The 16220-nt window shown below is 38.3% G+C and overlaps 1 protein-coding gene across 1 annotated transcript in view; it reads left to right on the forward strand.

Moving 5' to 3' along the window:
• Positions 1-3053, forward strand: part of LOC140227827 (acyl-CoA dehydrogenase family member 10-like) — a 73073-nt gene extending 70020 nt beyond the window's left edge. Inside the window, exons 15-17 of the mRNA XM_072308220.1 lie at positions 103-186; positions 1859-2002; positions 2829-3053. Of these exons, the coding sequence (XP_072164321.1) occupies positions 103-186; positions 1859-2002; positions 2829-3053 (453 nt within the window). The remainder of the gene's footprint in view (positions 1-102; positions 187-1858; positions 2003-2828) is intronic.
• The last annotated feature ends 13167 nt before the right edge of the window (positions 3054-16220 follow it).

Below are 16220 nucleotides of genomic sequence, written 5' to 3' on the forward strand. Positions count from 1 at the left end.
TCTGTTGTAATTTTTGTGGGGACGTATGGTAGAGTCTCGTTTGAAGTATTTCCCTGATGGATGAAAGGTCTACAGTGTGTCTGTGTGACTGTGTGTTTATAGGGTCGCCTTGGTCCGGGTAGGATCCACCACTGTATGAGGCTCATCGGAGCAGCAGAGAGGTCTCTGGACCTCATGGTACAGAGGGTGAGTCGGCAATGGCCAATACTCTCCTTTCTTTCTTTTGAAACAATATGATACAATATTCACATTTCTATAGCCCTGCAACCGTACAAATGTCTAGTCTAATACATTGCAAGAGCTCCCAATGTACTTTCTCTTGCAAACTCTGGATACAGTTATGTTTGTGGTCTATAATTTAGCAACTACAACCCCTTTCCCTACTGAAAGTCATTGTCATGATGTTATTACAAGAGCACAGAAATGTGATGCAAAGGATTTTGTGTTAAGCTGTACTCTACACAGTTTGCTACATTTCAAAAGCTCCCAATGTGCTTTCTATTGCAAATCTGGGTATAATAATATTTGTGATCTTAGCAACTACAACCCCTTTCCCCACTGAAAGTCATTGTCGTGATGTTATTACAAGAGCACAGAAATGTGATGCAAACTATTTTATGTTAAACTGTACTCATGCATAGTTTACTACACTGCAAGAGCTCCCAGTTTACTTTCTATAGCAAATTCTAGGTATGATGATATTTATGGTCAATAGTTTAGCAACTACAAACCCTTTCCCCCCTTGAAAATCAATGTCATTATGTCACGACAAGACTGCAAACAGGATGAGGATTATAGAATAGAATCTTCTTTATCATACACACACACACACACACACACACACACACACACACACACACACACACACACACAAATAAAGTATTATGAAAATTATGTTCAGTCTTATGGGAAGCTTTTGAGGTGATGGCATTGTCATCTCCAATCCGCTACAACAAAATGATCCTAAAGTCGGGCGAGGTCGATTATTTGAAAATTACATGGTATAGTCCCCTAATCTTTCTGCTTTAAATTGATATATAACACATTTTATAAATATAATCGGCTGCGGAGATATCGACGTTGAAAAGAGAGCATGTTGAGACGTCTGGAAAATCACTGTTTCGAGAAAAGCGCCCTAAAAGTCTTCCTTTCGACGCAATCGCGATCAAGGGACACGCAAGTCAGTTTTCACCTCTGGACAATAGAAGGTAAGCCCTAGCAACCCCCGAAGAGTTCATTCAAGCACATCAGCGTCGGCGGTCTCCTCACCAACCAATCAGTGACCAGGATGTGAGAAGCGGCTGATCATAGCGCACCCCGCCCGCACGCACCAGTCGACTGGGCAGTGTGCGAGCTTCACGCTTCGGTTAGCAGCAAGCAGGAAACTGACCAATGAGATCACTCTGGTCGTTGTTAGGGGCGGAACCTATCTGTGGCGCTCAATCCAAATTTTCGAACCAGTTTCTGCTTCGTTGAAACGCCAAAAAACATGGCTCAGAAAAACGCAATTTTTTTAATCTTTCCTTTGATCATTTTGCTTCAAAATTTCGACAGATGATAGAAGACATGTTAGACTCCAATAATATATCAAAATCAGAAAATCATAAGTTTTGACCAATTTTAATGCTCTGACTTCAAACTCGATTTTCACGGCTTCGACCGTGCGCGACTTTAGGACCTTTTTGTTGTAGCGGGTCACACTTTTGTAAAAAATTGTGAAAGTTAGAAAATTCCACATACGAGGAGGAAAGATCAAAAGTAATGTAGCATTGTCTCCAGTGTGCCGTGACAGCGTTATTGATAAAGGCCATTCTCACTGTTTTGGTATTTTTTTTTTTTTGTTCTATCATTAAACCAGGCGACCAGCAGAGTTGCGTTTGGCAAGACCCTGGCGGAACAGGGCGCCATCCAGCAGGATATCGCCAAGTGTAGGATAGAGATTGAACAGGCCAGGCTATTGACCCTCAAGGCAGCCTTGATGATGGACACAGTGGGAAACAAGGTGAGGATTTAACTTTGTTAGATCATTAATTATTTATGAAATTATTCATTATTCATTTGATTTTCAAATAAACAACAGTTTGAAAGATTTATGATAACTGATGAATGAATTGTTTGATGTTTGGCTTCTAGTTTCGTTGAATCCACCTCTATGTGTAGGTCAATATCTCCTTTCAAAAAACGTGCAATGAGTATGATTAAGCTCCAGATACTGGCAGCTCGTAGTAGGTATGTTTTTTCTTTGTTTTACTGTACATTTGTATGTACGATGTATTTATGTATGTATGTATTTATTTGTTTATATGTGTATGTATGTTAGTAGTTATATATTCATGAACATTGTGTTCAATGATTAAATGATAATTATAATAAATATCATTTATAAAGCGCTTATTAAAACGTTTCTAAGCGCTGTTTTATTTGCTCATTATTTTCATCAAATTAATTATGTATTCATTTATAATATGTGTGTGTTCATTTCATTTAGTCTATTATTTGATCAGTTATGAAGAATCTTATTGTAACACAGCAGCAGCTCTTTCAGTGTTCTCGAGAAACCTGTTTTTCTTCCAGGCCATGTAAATGTATTATTGATCACATCCTAAACCAAAGTCATGACATGGATACACTGGTATACAAATGTACAATTTCACACAGAAGTGTAGCATTTGTCATTGTCATTACATAGTATTTTGCCACATGATGCGTAAATCTTGTTTCATAGTATCTCTGCTTTGGCCAAGATGCTGTACCATTTAGATGATCATAGTTTCAATGTTGATTGGCCCTTTTTTTTTAATGAAAATGTAAAAAATTTCTTTTGACAGGTTGCCGCCAGGGAGATCGCCATGATCAAGGTCGTTGCCCCCAGCATGGCGCTGAGCGTGATTGACCGCGCCATGCAGGCCCACGGCGGGGCCGGCGTCTGCTCGGACTTCCCCCTCTCTCACTTCTATGCCATGGCCCGGTCACTCCGGCTGGCCGATGGGCCGGATGAGGTCCACAGACAGGCCGTGGCCAGGATGGAGCTGAGGAAGGCGAAGCCGACGTGAAATGATTGGTTTTGTTCTGAAGCCACGCCCTTCTTTTTTTCTCTGTCTCACTCTCTCTCTCTCTCAATTAATGGCACAAACCAGTGATACATGATATTAAGTTTGTCTACTCCGGGTGATAAATTATTGCTCTTGAATCAGGACAATAATAAAATAGGAAGACAATTGGTGATCAGAGGAAAACCTATGTACAGGGCTCCACACTAACTTTTATTTTTGGTGGCCCAAAGGCAAACATCCGACCTTTTTTGGTGGCCCGATCAGGCCACCAAAGTCTTCATTTCTGAAATTTTTGGTGGCCCGACTTGCGTTTTTGGTGGCCCCGGGCCACCGGGCCACCGTTAGTGTCGAGCCCTGCTATGTAAGATGGATGTGTGAGATATCAAACCTGTCTTTTATTTCTTATGAAATGTAAGGGCAAGCTGAGTATAAAAGTTGCAAAGGGCCTTACAAAGCTCTCTGTATACACCTCTTTTTTGTATTTTTTTTGTAACAATTATCATCAAATGCCTGAATCCACATCACAGCACATTACAGTTGATGATGACATTTAAAATTGACAAATCATCGGTTTAGAAACATAAGGGCGTTAAGGTGCCGCTGATGCCATAGATCATAGGAACCTGAACGCCCTTATTTTACTCAACCAATGAAGTTCATACATGGATTTATGACGTCACCTCAAAATGGTTTTTGTGACGTTTACAGGTGGGCATGATCAAGTGTAGATTGATTCTTGCTGATTAAAGTAAAGGAAGTTCTGACAATTTCTTAAATTGGCATTGAAAAAAAAATGCAGATAGAGTGTTTGAGGAATATAGCTAGTGTCATCACACTCAACTTCGCACAGCACAGAAAAATCATGTTTGTGAATCTTCTCACCCCTCCTCCCCCCCCCCCCCCAGCAATTACTGTAAAAGTGGAAATTTTTGTGATGTGGAATTTTTCGCACATTGTGTGCGACATGAAACTAGTGCGGAAATAAAACTATTCAAACATTTTCCTTGATGTATGTCATACTGTTTTGCATTTTGATTCTGCAGAGTTAGAACTATGCTAAATTCATCTCACTGGACTGAGTGCCAAAACATTACTCAAGCAAAAATTTTCACTTTTACAGTTTGTTTGTTTGTTTGTTTGTTTGTTTGTTTGTTTGTTTTTTTTGGGGGGGGGGTTGGGGTGGGGGAGGTTGTTTGGGGGACATAGACTGCTACAATATATATAAAGATAGGATGAATACTGATATAAAGATACATTGAATATCGGTATGAAGATATGTCGTGACAGTATGTGTCAGCTACAAGTCTCTAGCCTTTACATGTGCCTTTCCTGAAAGTGCTTTTCAAATTGGACATGTGACATCTAAAGTTTTTGAGCACTTTGAAGGTAAACATGTCTGCAAATGTCAATATTTGTCGACTTCGGAAGTGCTTGTTGACATTTCAGGCAAATGAAAAAACAAAAGAATTCTGACAGATTTTGTCACAGGATGGCACTTCAATCCCATAGTCCAAGGGCAAATCTGAACCAGTTAAAAGTTGGTCTGAAAAGAAAGAGTGCGATTTTACAAGCCAGCCAGCGACAGTTTGATCAAAATCAGATAAAAGTCGGGGAAATTATAACATTGTGAAATATTGCTAATTTTTTGAAAAACCGTTTTTGAACAGTTGATATGAAAATGCAAGTGAGTGAGCTTATGATGTCATCATCTTTGCTCTTTCTGTTTAGACTTCCTTTTGACTGATCCAGAATTGCCCTTTTAGGAGCCTGGATTTGAACATGTATTTACAGAGAGTTTAAAACAAAGAGCCTTACTTTGGAACTCAACTCAGGCTTTGTGATTGTGCCATTGATGTTATCGACTCTGAAATTAGAATTACTGTTAGCAATTCTCTATTAATCTTGATTACATTACTGTCAATGGTTAGATCTTCATTACATTACAAAGCTGTCACAGGTTGGCTGTGATGTTGTCTAGAAATAAAATGAAAAAAAAAAATGCCAATTTGATCTCGGTGGGCCTTGAAAAATTTTGCAGTGGCCAAAATGGGCTTCGAGTAAAAAAAAGTTTGAAAAGCATGGGCCTAGCACATCATTTATTATAGACAGCCATAAAACGGCTTTTAATATGATATGCAACACAACACAGGAGTACATATGTATTTACCTTGTGGATATCAAGCTTGGTATAGAAATGAAATGATGTGATTGTTTTTCAATCAGTGATTACAGGTATTTCAATATTTACACTGTCTAATCTCATTTTTCATAATGATCAGTGGTCTAAGGTTTCTACCCACATGGTGGTATGTTAGTAGTGACTGGTCCATAAAGAAGTTGACGATGTTGTCCACTCATGTAGAGGTATATCTTAGCAGGATTGCCAGTAGTACCTGGTCTGTTGGAACCTGATGTTAGGCACTACATGATTCACATACTGATATGTTGACAGTGCCTGATTTAGTGCAAACATGATCACTTTTCTACTCCAATGTAAGGTACATGAATAGTGATACAGAGAACTTTCTTACCCACTTTGAGGTATCCTAGCACATCATGTCCTTAGAAAGCCAGAGGAAGGCCTTATCATATTAGGAAGCACAACATAGCCCAGTATTTACTGTGTAGATATCAAGCTTTGTATAGAAACAAAATGTTGTAATTCTCGTTTAATCAATGAAGTAAGACCTGTTCTAATATTTATGCTGTGCAATCATACTGTCTGTGATCTCATGAAAATAATGTGTTTGAACCATTATCTGATCTGTTTGTGAGTAAATGAGGCATTTGCCAGTACCATAGTGTAGATATATATTCAGGGCAACGCAATGCATACTTTTGTTCATGTCCTTGCAAGCTTGGACATGGTGCCTCAGTTTGTGCGAGTGTGACGGCATTCAGATATAATGTAGTATTACTCATTCTTGGCAAGCCGCTTGCTAGCAAAGCAGCCTACTCCTTTTCCAACTCAGAATTACTTTGACTGTATTGTGAGGCAGCAGGTTTTTAAGATTATAAGGAAAACTGGAAGAAATCATGTTATTTAGCAAACAGTAACTTTTTTTCTAAAAGCATATAACAAAGGAAAAGAAAAAAAAAGCATCATATGTCCAAAATGTCAAAAATGTCACTGAAGCATTATGGTACCAAAAAAAGAAAAGAAAAAAAAGAAGTTTGTGTTAAGTTTCTTTGATTTACATATTAAGCTTTTTCTCACATCATGTAAAAGAAAGATTATTACTGTCGGTTTACTTCCTTGTACGAGTTACATGTAGATACCCACATGTATTTTTGTGAATGCAAATAGGCTTTTGACATGCTGCAGATTTTGTTGTTGTTGTTGAAAAAGAAATCATGATTAGATGTGAACTGATAGTGATGCTGAGACATTGTTGTCATGGTTACTGCTTCCAGGCAGATGATGCATCACTTACCATAGCCAAGGCTGGGGGGGGGGGGGGGGGGTGTTCTCTGTTCCTTATTGCTTTTAATAACTGCAAAGTTAACATCTTATTCTGGCAAAATGTGCTGATGTATGTCAACTGTTCCTTGCATATGGAGGGGGATGGGGGATGGCATTGTTCAGTTTATGATTTCATGGGTCACATAGATAGAAAATAAACCAGACAAGCCAAGAGCAGAATGCTGAACAAAATTCAATTTCTACAGTTATGTCTATCATTCTTGTATATTGCATGTGACAGTTGCCTGAAGAAAGAAAGATATGGGATAAAGATATTGTATAAAAAGAGTTATTACCAAGGTGCATATTTTTGCAAACCAGTCTTTTATGTAATCGATAGTTGCTCATTAAGAAAGAATGAATGGTATCAGAAATTGAAAACATTGAAAGGGACATAGAACAGAGAAATGTGAGATGACGCAAATGGGGTGCTGCAATTCAATTTATATTGGAATTCGAAATACTTTGGTATCTGCTTGTATTTACCAAAGAGGTAGGGAAAATTTTTGGTATTTTAGTCTCAGTTAGATGCGCATGAAACCAAGCCATTGTAGTCTCTGTATGAAATGCACAGATTATCCATGTAGAGTGTTATGGTGTCCTTGGATGTCTTGTTCAGTGTTCCAAAGTCATTGGTCTTATTGATCTGTCTCTCTCTCACACATACAAACTGTATAGATGGTATTCACCTTTCACCCACAAATTTTTACTTTAAGTGCGATGAACTTCACTTATGACCCCCCATTAGCCTTGTCAGGTAGTGGGCGAGGTTGTCAGTCATGCTCATACATTCTGTACCTGTGTGACATGCAAAAAAAAAAAAGTTCTCAGAAATTTTTCCTCCAGGAATACAGTACAACAAGATCACCACACTGGTCTTATATGCTTTTAATAGTGGGTATATGCTATTTTATCTTTATATTGAAGTATGTATCAGTGTCACATTTTGTTAAGTATCCGAGTCAAATCACATTTTATGTGTACAGACATGTACCTAATGACTTCCAGTGTTGTACCCAGTTTGTACTGAATGCCTGAGTTTAGAGCAAGAAGGACTTTCATGTACATGTACTCTACATTGGATGATTTTGCATGATTTTGCACATGCTGCCAAGTCTGATGAAAAAAGGTGTGTAGAATGATTGTGCGTGAAGTGAACACCTTGAAAGTTCAGGGAAGAAAGAGGTATTTCAAGGGGGAGTTCCCTTAGGATTGTTTGTTGTTGTTGTTTTTTGTGGTGCTGTGTCAACATTTTGACACAGCTTTTGACATTCCTATATTTGCAAAGTGCTGAATTCTGTCTGCGGGTGCATGCATGAACCGTTACCGTATAAGGTCTACTTAAAGTCTGCAGTGATCTTGGTGGCATGCTACTACCTAGTAGTTGAGCCATGCGCTGTGCGGTATTATTTTTTTCTTCAGGTCATACCAGTCAACGAAGTGATTGCATGCTATTTGCAGTACCAGGTTGTATGGGTTGGGGGGGGGGGGGTGTTTGTTAGTTGTGCCAGTCGTCAAATTTGATCCAGGTGACATCTCAATGCATGATGTCCCCTTCAAAAGCCTATCGGTCATTTCTCTTACCAATGTTAGATTTATCTATGGCAGTGTGCGTCCAGAGGACTAGGTTACTGGTATTGCGCCAATGTTCAGAACTGTAGGCCTATTGTGTCAAACCTGTCAAACAGCTGCCCCTGTCTACAGGGCCACCTACTTCAAGAAGACACTACAAACTCTCAAAGTTCTGGGAGTAACTGATTGATAGATTTCCTGTCATCGCAACAAACAAGCACCAGTTATTCATTGTTAAAGTAGTAGCCATGCACATTCTTGCATAATCAATGCAAGGATTTGTTAATTGGAATAAAGTTTTAGACGGTGCTCAAAGCTCCTTGCACAAACTTCTGGGGGACAAAATAACCTAGTACTGCAAAAGTGGAAATTTTTGCGCATTTCGCGCAACCAGACACAAGCACGAAAATAAAAGCACGCGAATATTTGTGCTTGCCATATGTTCCAACAGTTGATGTCTTGATCGCGCGAAATTAAGAACACGCAAAACTCTTCTTACTCCGCCGAGCGCGAAAAATTGGTCGTGCGAAAATATCCACTTTTACAGTAGTTGCTATTTCTTGCATTACAAAGAATCTTTAATGAAGAACAATGCAGTACTGTAGAACCAGGAACGTTCGCGGCATGAAACATTCGCGAATTTGAGCCGACGTCCTTTTTTGCAGCATCAAACTTTTGTGAATTGCCTGTGGCACTCAGTGCATTGTGTGGACAAAACCTTTTGCTGCATCTTGCTGTCTTGAATCGTGGCTCCTCGCGAAATTCGTGAAAGTTTCAAGCACGGGAACATTTCTGGTTTTACAGTACATCTTTCCTAAATACACTGTATGTCTGTTGAAGTCCCGTCATATTAACCTTTCTCTTTTTTTTCTCTCTCTCAAACTAACAAAAGATATCTGAAATACTTTTAGTTTGTTCATACATTGTAGTGATTGCCATTCATGTCAGTGCTGAACTATGTATTTATCAGGTGTGTTCAGTTTAATACTATAATTATATTTCCAATTGCTGTCTACAGTGATGCAAATGATACGACTGATATCTTTAATGTGAAATGCATTGAAGCAGATCAAACTTTTATTCGCCTTGTTCATACTAAATGATCATGAAAAATTGATGCATAATTGGAGTATTGGAGTGAATTTTGCAAATGATGTCAATGTTATTTTTGTAATGGGTATGTGAATACTGCAAGAGATGTGATTTATTAAAATCTAATTATATCATGATTGGTTGGCTGAGAGTATTTCTTTTATACACTCATTGGCCCCGTATTCACGAAGGTGGTTTAAATCTAGTCCCATCATTTATGCAAATTTCTTCTGCGTAAATGCACAAGACAGATTGCCCATTCCAACAGACATCCCAAAATAACTGCAACAATGATACGCGTATCAGAAAAAGCTAGCCCGACCAGACGTGTTGTGTACAGCGACAGGACCATGTGATGTAGTTAGAGGAAGGCATGCCTGTTTCATGTCCATGGACTAGATTGAAACCATGGTTTTGATTTCAACCACCTTCTCGGATTAGGGTCATTATGTCTTGACCATCACAAGTAGGCGTCCGAATCGTCGATAACTACAGTATTTTTTTTTTATTTCTTCACTAGCCTCTAGCGGTCGGCTAATAATATACCGTTTGGATCACAGTGAGTTGGACAATTTTGTGTTTGTGTATGTATTGGTATCATAGTGACAAGCTACAATGTGATGCTGTAAAAGTGAAAATTTTTCGTGATGAGAACATTTTCTCACTTTTCGCGCAACATGAAACAAGCATGAAAATAAAGCATGCAATTTTTTTTTTTTTGCTAATTATACAAGACGGTGTATGTAATATCATTTCTATATCTTTGATCTACATGTAGGCATATTGTAGGAGTATAACTGCTGTATTATTGGTAGTTTTCTTCGCATTTACAAATCCTACAGCGTGGGTAAATTTGCTGTTATGCAAACGAATACCTTTTACTGTACAACTATATGTGCTGTCAAAGCCCTCAACCGGCTTTGCATGATGCACAGATTAAAGTGTTTGCCCAATTGTTGCGACCACATGCAAAATTCAAACACTAAAAATTCATCTTATCCTGCCTAGTGTGAAAAATGACTTGCACAAAAATGTTTTGCTCTTACAGTAACTCCAATACATACACACCTACAGAAAAAAAAAAGAGAGTAACAAAAAGATACTTGAAACTTGTTCTAACAAATTCAAAAGAATATTGTGCTCTGGGGTGTTTTTTTTACTCATTATTTCTATTCTGTTTCTTGGTATGACATGCCAACTGAAATACATGTATCACACACCCACTCACACATATTAAACACACACAAAAACCCAAACACTGTAAAAGTGGAAATTTACGCGGTGTGGAAATATTTGCCCATTTCACTAGACCAGAAACTGTCGTGAAAAGAAAAGCACGCAAATATTTTTGCTTGTTGAATGTAACATTATTTAATGTTTTGATTACGCAGAAGTAAAACACATAAAAATTCATCCTACCCAGCCGAGCGCGAAAAATTACATGAGCGAAAATTTCCACTTCTACAGTTGGTTTGTATATCATGGTTGAAGGTGTGAATGAGTAAAAGAATGTGCAGCATTGAGACAATAGAGGGAGCTCTTCTCTCTAATCTCAGTGAAAGATTACCATTCACATTTATTCCTGTTCTGAAGCTACAAACATATGTCTGTTTTGACAGTTCACACTCTGTGTAGTTGTGTATGTTTTTGTTATCCATAAAGCACATACATAGAAACATATCATAGAAAATATCTCAAATACATAGTTACCTACATTATTCACACAATCATAAAAACTATATTATATGCAACAGGTTGATATAAAACCACTTACTTTATACAATGTACACATTTTAAAGACACTATACACACAAAATATGCATATCAAGAATTACACCAATTTCAGTTGTCCAACAACAGATTCTACCATTTTTTTTTCTCTCAATTTGGCTTGTTTGTTGAAAAAAAAGCATCAACATTTCTATGTGTGTATTACAAACTACATTGCCTTTACGCGTACATGCACAGTAAACGTTACCCGCATGATTCAAACTAGTGTCAAAGAGAATGTTGTGCTATTGTAACTTTCCTCTGTATTACTAGCTCATCAGGGGTCCGTTTCATGAAAGTCTTATGAGAGACTTTTCGCTCCTAAGACACACTTATGAGAGACCTCATGAAATGGATTTTACTTCTCTACATAGCTACATGTTTGTACATACCAGCAACTTTGGCCATCTGCGATTTATGTAAAGACTTATATTTGATGACTTCATGAAACGGACCCCTACTTCTTTGTCGTACATGCCACTTTGACCCATAAAATTTGAGTGTAGTTTAAACAAGTGAGCCCTCTATGTTCGGTTATAGAAATGTCACTGAGAAGCCACACTGCCATGACACAAACAAAGGTAAATTTCTTCGTATATGAATCTAAAACTGAATTAGATTTGGGGGATAAATACATGTAAAGAAGAAATTAAGAAGAAACAAATGTGGTCTGACACGAGTACAGAGCAGACAGAAGGTCAATATACTATTATAGAGTTATTTGCTTCAAATTTTCTTGCAGCGACTGAGGTACGTAAGGTGAAAACGGATCGATAACTTTCGCTCGTCACCAATAACGGGGCCCAAAAAGTGCACGCATTCGGGCACACATCAGCAGCATCCAGTAACTTGTAATGCCAGAGGGCCAATCATAAGAAAATTCTCTGGGCATGGGGGCACCGACCTGCTACAACTAATAAGCCGATGATTGCTATGTTTTACATGAGGGCCCCTGATTAGTATTTGCTCTCAGTTTTGATAGGATTACTTACTTCCTTTTGCCTCTAATATCACTACCCCATCACCATCTCGATGCTTTCATTTCCCAGTTGTCATTCTCGTCATTACCTTTGACTGATATAAACATTAATATGTGTGTGTGGGGTGGGTGCACATGCACGTGTACTGCACCATTGAGGAAAACAAACCTAATGTTGTGCAGCGCGAATATCTTGGTCACGTAAATACCCACAAGGTCTGACATACTTCCACACTTTTGAACTGGTCAGCACACAATTTGAGCATATGCAGGTTGTCAAATTATTTTGTCTTTCCGTCAGTTACACAACTGTTCAAGTACAGTATATCTGACAAATCTAAAACTGTTCATCTAAACACAGTTCCTCGGGCTACGTCACAAAATACCTGCATCCAACAACCTACAATGTATGATGTAAGCTCACAATTTAGATGAATTATTGCTGCTAGCAAACCTGGAAACCCTGAACTTTAACAAATAGGAACAAAGTGGAAACAGAATTTGCAAAATAAGTATGAATTTTCGTCAATATCCCAAAACTGCACTTTCAACAGATGCTGACAAAAATTTGAACATGACATTGAACCAAACTTCATCTTTGGAAAAAGAAAAGAAGAAAACTGTATCAAATCGGGAAAGTTCTGCAAGCAAGGGCTATGATCTTTAAACAGTTGTACGAGTCATTTCATACATAGAACACGACCAATTCATATGATATTGCATTGGTGTTGCATCAGCAATGAATGAATGAATATCTATTCAGAATGTAGCTTGAAAATGCAGTGCGCTCTCGTCAAATGAGCCGACACGTTTTGGTCTTTTGCGTAAAAAAAAATGCACATGTCATTTTGTCGGTGTTGGGAATTCAACACCAAACAGACCACGACAGATTCACACAGACAAATAACCATTCTCTATCAATAACACACTACTACTAGACTCTGGTCAAGTCTACACTGTGTACCTGTAAATGATATAAAGGCTAGCACAATAAATAGAATTACAATTGGCTGTTTCCACTGGCCAAGTTACTCAATTTTGTAAAAACAACACTGGTTTAGTAGGCTTACAAAATGATACGCCAAATACAAATGTGGTTGTTCCCATAAAAAAAGAGAAGATATGAATGTTGGTGGAACATGCATCAAGGTGTCTTCTACAAGGACACTTAAAAGTTCAATGACGGCAATTAAACCATCATCCTCACTTGATTTTCAGTAAGAATTTTCATTTAGTTTTGTATGTCTTTACTTCCCAGGCAGAATGGTTGACCTGGGGCCCTATTTTGTTAAAAAAAGTTACTGTGATAGCAACTCTTGCTGGAATGGCAAATTGTCATGGTAACGACAAGAATACAGCTTCATGATTGGCTGTTGCTATGGGAAGTTGCTATTCCACCAAGAGTTGCCATCCTAACATCTTTTATGAAACGGGGCCCAGGTGACCCATTGATCCCATTTTCTATCACTGGTCCCGAGGGCCGTAATATTCTGCAGAACATACACTTGTACTTGAATCCTCATCTAATGTCTCCCCTTACAGCTACAGCATCAATAGGGTTTGGCACCATGCAATGTTGCAACTGAATGACAAGTCTCACTTCGTCCATGTGAAATAAACAGAGATCATTCAGTGTTTTGAGTGATAGCCATGATTTAAAAGAAAAAACAAAACAAAACGAAACAAAACAAAAACATGGGCATACATACCCAAGAGGGATTCAAACCCACACCCTCCTGACTGCTAATCAGGCATCATATCCACTAGACTAGCGCTTCTCAACCTATCTCAATCCTGCAGCCCATTTTGGCTCCTACAGACTTTTTTTGAGGGGAAGTTAAATCAAATATGAATATTTTTTTTCAATTTCATTTTTAGCTGACATCGCCAAATGAAAACAAATGGACTAGATATAGAGTCGATAGCAATTGTAGCCCAATTTTGATGAGAAAACTTCTGTGTGAAAAAATTTGGTACCTTTCACGGCCTGTGGAATGATGTACACGTTAAACTCTTTTAAATCTGACGCTTATTCCATGATTTGTTCCTGATCATTAAAAAACAAAAACAAAACAACATTTTCAAGTTTTCTTAATTGGTGCGCATCTTGACACAAAGGTTACATTTCAACTTAACAAGAGGTATTATTAACAGTGTGTGACCGGCATAAAAACCAACTAAGAAAACACAAATTGCATATCATACTTCTGTGGTGCGGAAGGGTGTACTCTTTAAACTTCCACAAAACTTTGTGGCACAGTGTTAACATAATCCTCCACCAGATCTAACAATGCCCATAGACTTTGCATAGAAACAATGAGGTGCTGATTAGCAATGGGGTTGAGGAAAAAAATAATAAAATGTAACAGGGAACAGTCTAAAAAGAGGTAGATTGTGAGGGGGTCCAGTGATGAGGCTGATACATGACCAGCCTGGAATGTTACACTCTGGAAGATTGTACAACAGTAATTACAAAGAGAGTCCTAACAAATTATTGTATTATATATGCCAAACATTTCCAACTTGTCAAAAACATGTAGCACAGACACATAAGCCCATATTCATGAAGGAGATTTCATGAAAGAGGAGGCGCCCTGGGTGCGCCTTTTTTGTTGTTGTTGAAATAAAAGAAATAAAAAGAAAAAAAACGAAAGGGGGTGCAAGCCCCCTTTTAATTTTTTTATTTTGCGACCCCTCTTTCCAAAATTCCTGGATCTGCCCCCGCTCATATCAACGGTGAACAGAAAAAAACATAAACAAACAGCATACACATCCTTCTATTTATCAAAGTCATAGCGTACTTTACATGTACGTTTCAGCAAAATTGTCATTAGAGTTTCTTTTTTACTTTTCACAAAAGGAGTTCCACTTCCATGAAGTAATGTCACTTTGTCAATGTGCTACAAGCCCTCAGACTGGTAATTACCTGTCCGCGTGAGGTCTTGATGGATCTTTGTGATTTGAAGTGCCCCTCCAGAGGACATAAAAAACACCTGGGAACTGACTGTGAAAGGAACATTAATTACTCTGACTGGCCCTAGTGGCGTCACTGTCAACATTCATTACACATTGAAGAGAAGTGTCTCTTCATATAAATTTGTGAGATGCTATGCTTTCCTTCAATGAACAGAAACACCTTGTCATGTGTGTCCAGTAACATACATACAAAGTATTGACAGTGCCATGCATAAAAGAGCACACATAGAATCATTATAGTCTTTGTGCAAGGCACCTTCTCATTTTTTTTCCCCACTATACTAAAATGATTGGTAACCTTTGTTATATGTGGTACACAAGGAAAGGAATAGAAAATACCAAATATCAAAAACATCCCAAAGTACTACACTGGAAGATGATATGTGTGAAGAGGTAACTTTGTGTCTACATGTGTTTCTCAAGATATCAGCAGTTTTTACATCAAGGCAAATCATCTACTTCTATCACTGGCATGCTTCTTGAGTCCATTAACACATCATTATTGACCCTTTGGCTAGTGATAGGGTCAAAGGTCAAGATCAAAGGTGAACAGAGGTCAAGTCTTCTCCCAATATAAGGTAAACATTGTAGGTATCAACAGTAACACTAACCACTAGCAAAAGGCTAGTCAAATAGTGACAAAATGACAAAAATACTGTACTTGTTTCTTCCAAGCACCACCTCTCCACCAAAAAGTGATCACAGTTCTTTTCAATTTGTACATGTAGTTGGCCTAGTCTTGGGAATGAACTCCATGTCTAAATTGACCTCATCACACCACACTGGCCAGGCTACTGCTATATGACACATATATACTAAATCAATCTACATACGTACTCTCGTGTCCAGATTTCTACTGAGTGCCCACTTATACATCTGGGTAGAGATGAAAACTGTGAATTTAAAGCAAATGCTGATGGAAGTGAGAAGTCGGGACATGAACCCCAGGCCTTCTCACAGAAAGCACACTAAGCAACCTCTAGACCAGCCCGCCTTCAGTGGAGTACAGGCCCATTGAATGGGGCAAAACGATGCACAGAGATGCTTTTACCAGTCTAACTGGCTTGTCAGTACACTGGGGGAAGTAAAATGTACAGATCCGATGTAGACATTTTCCACTGAAATTTTAACAAAAGTTTACGAAGTTGTCAAGATCCTCAGCTTAAAAATCGTGCAATGCTGTCATTTGATAACAAGCTACACTGTGAAAGTCAGTGCTTCTGTTACCATGGTTTCGTGTGAGAATTACAGATAGTTGATCCATTAATATAGGGGTGTTGGTGTCAACATTTTGCAAGTATACCTCACTTATGCA

This window comes from Diadema setosum, chromosome 4 (assembly GCF_964275005.1).
Source record: "Diadema setosum chromosome 4, eeDiaSeto1, whole genome shotgun sequence".
Taxonomy (NCBI): Eukaryota; Metazoa; Echinodermata; class Echinoidea; order Diadematoida; family Diadematidae; genus Diadema; species Diadema setosum.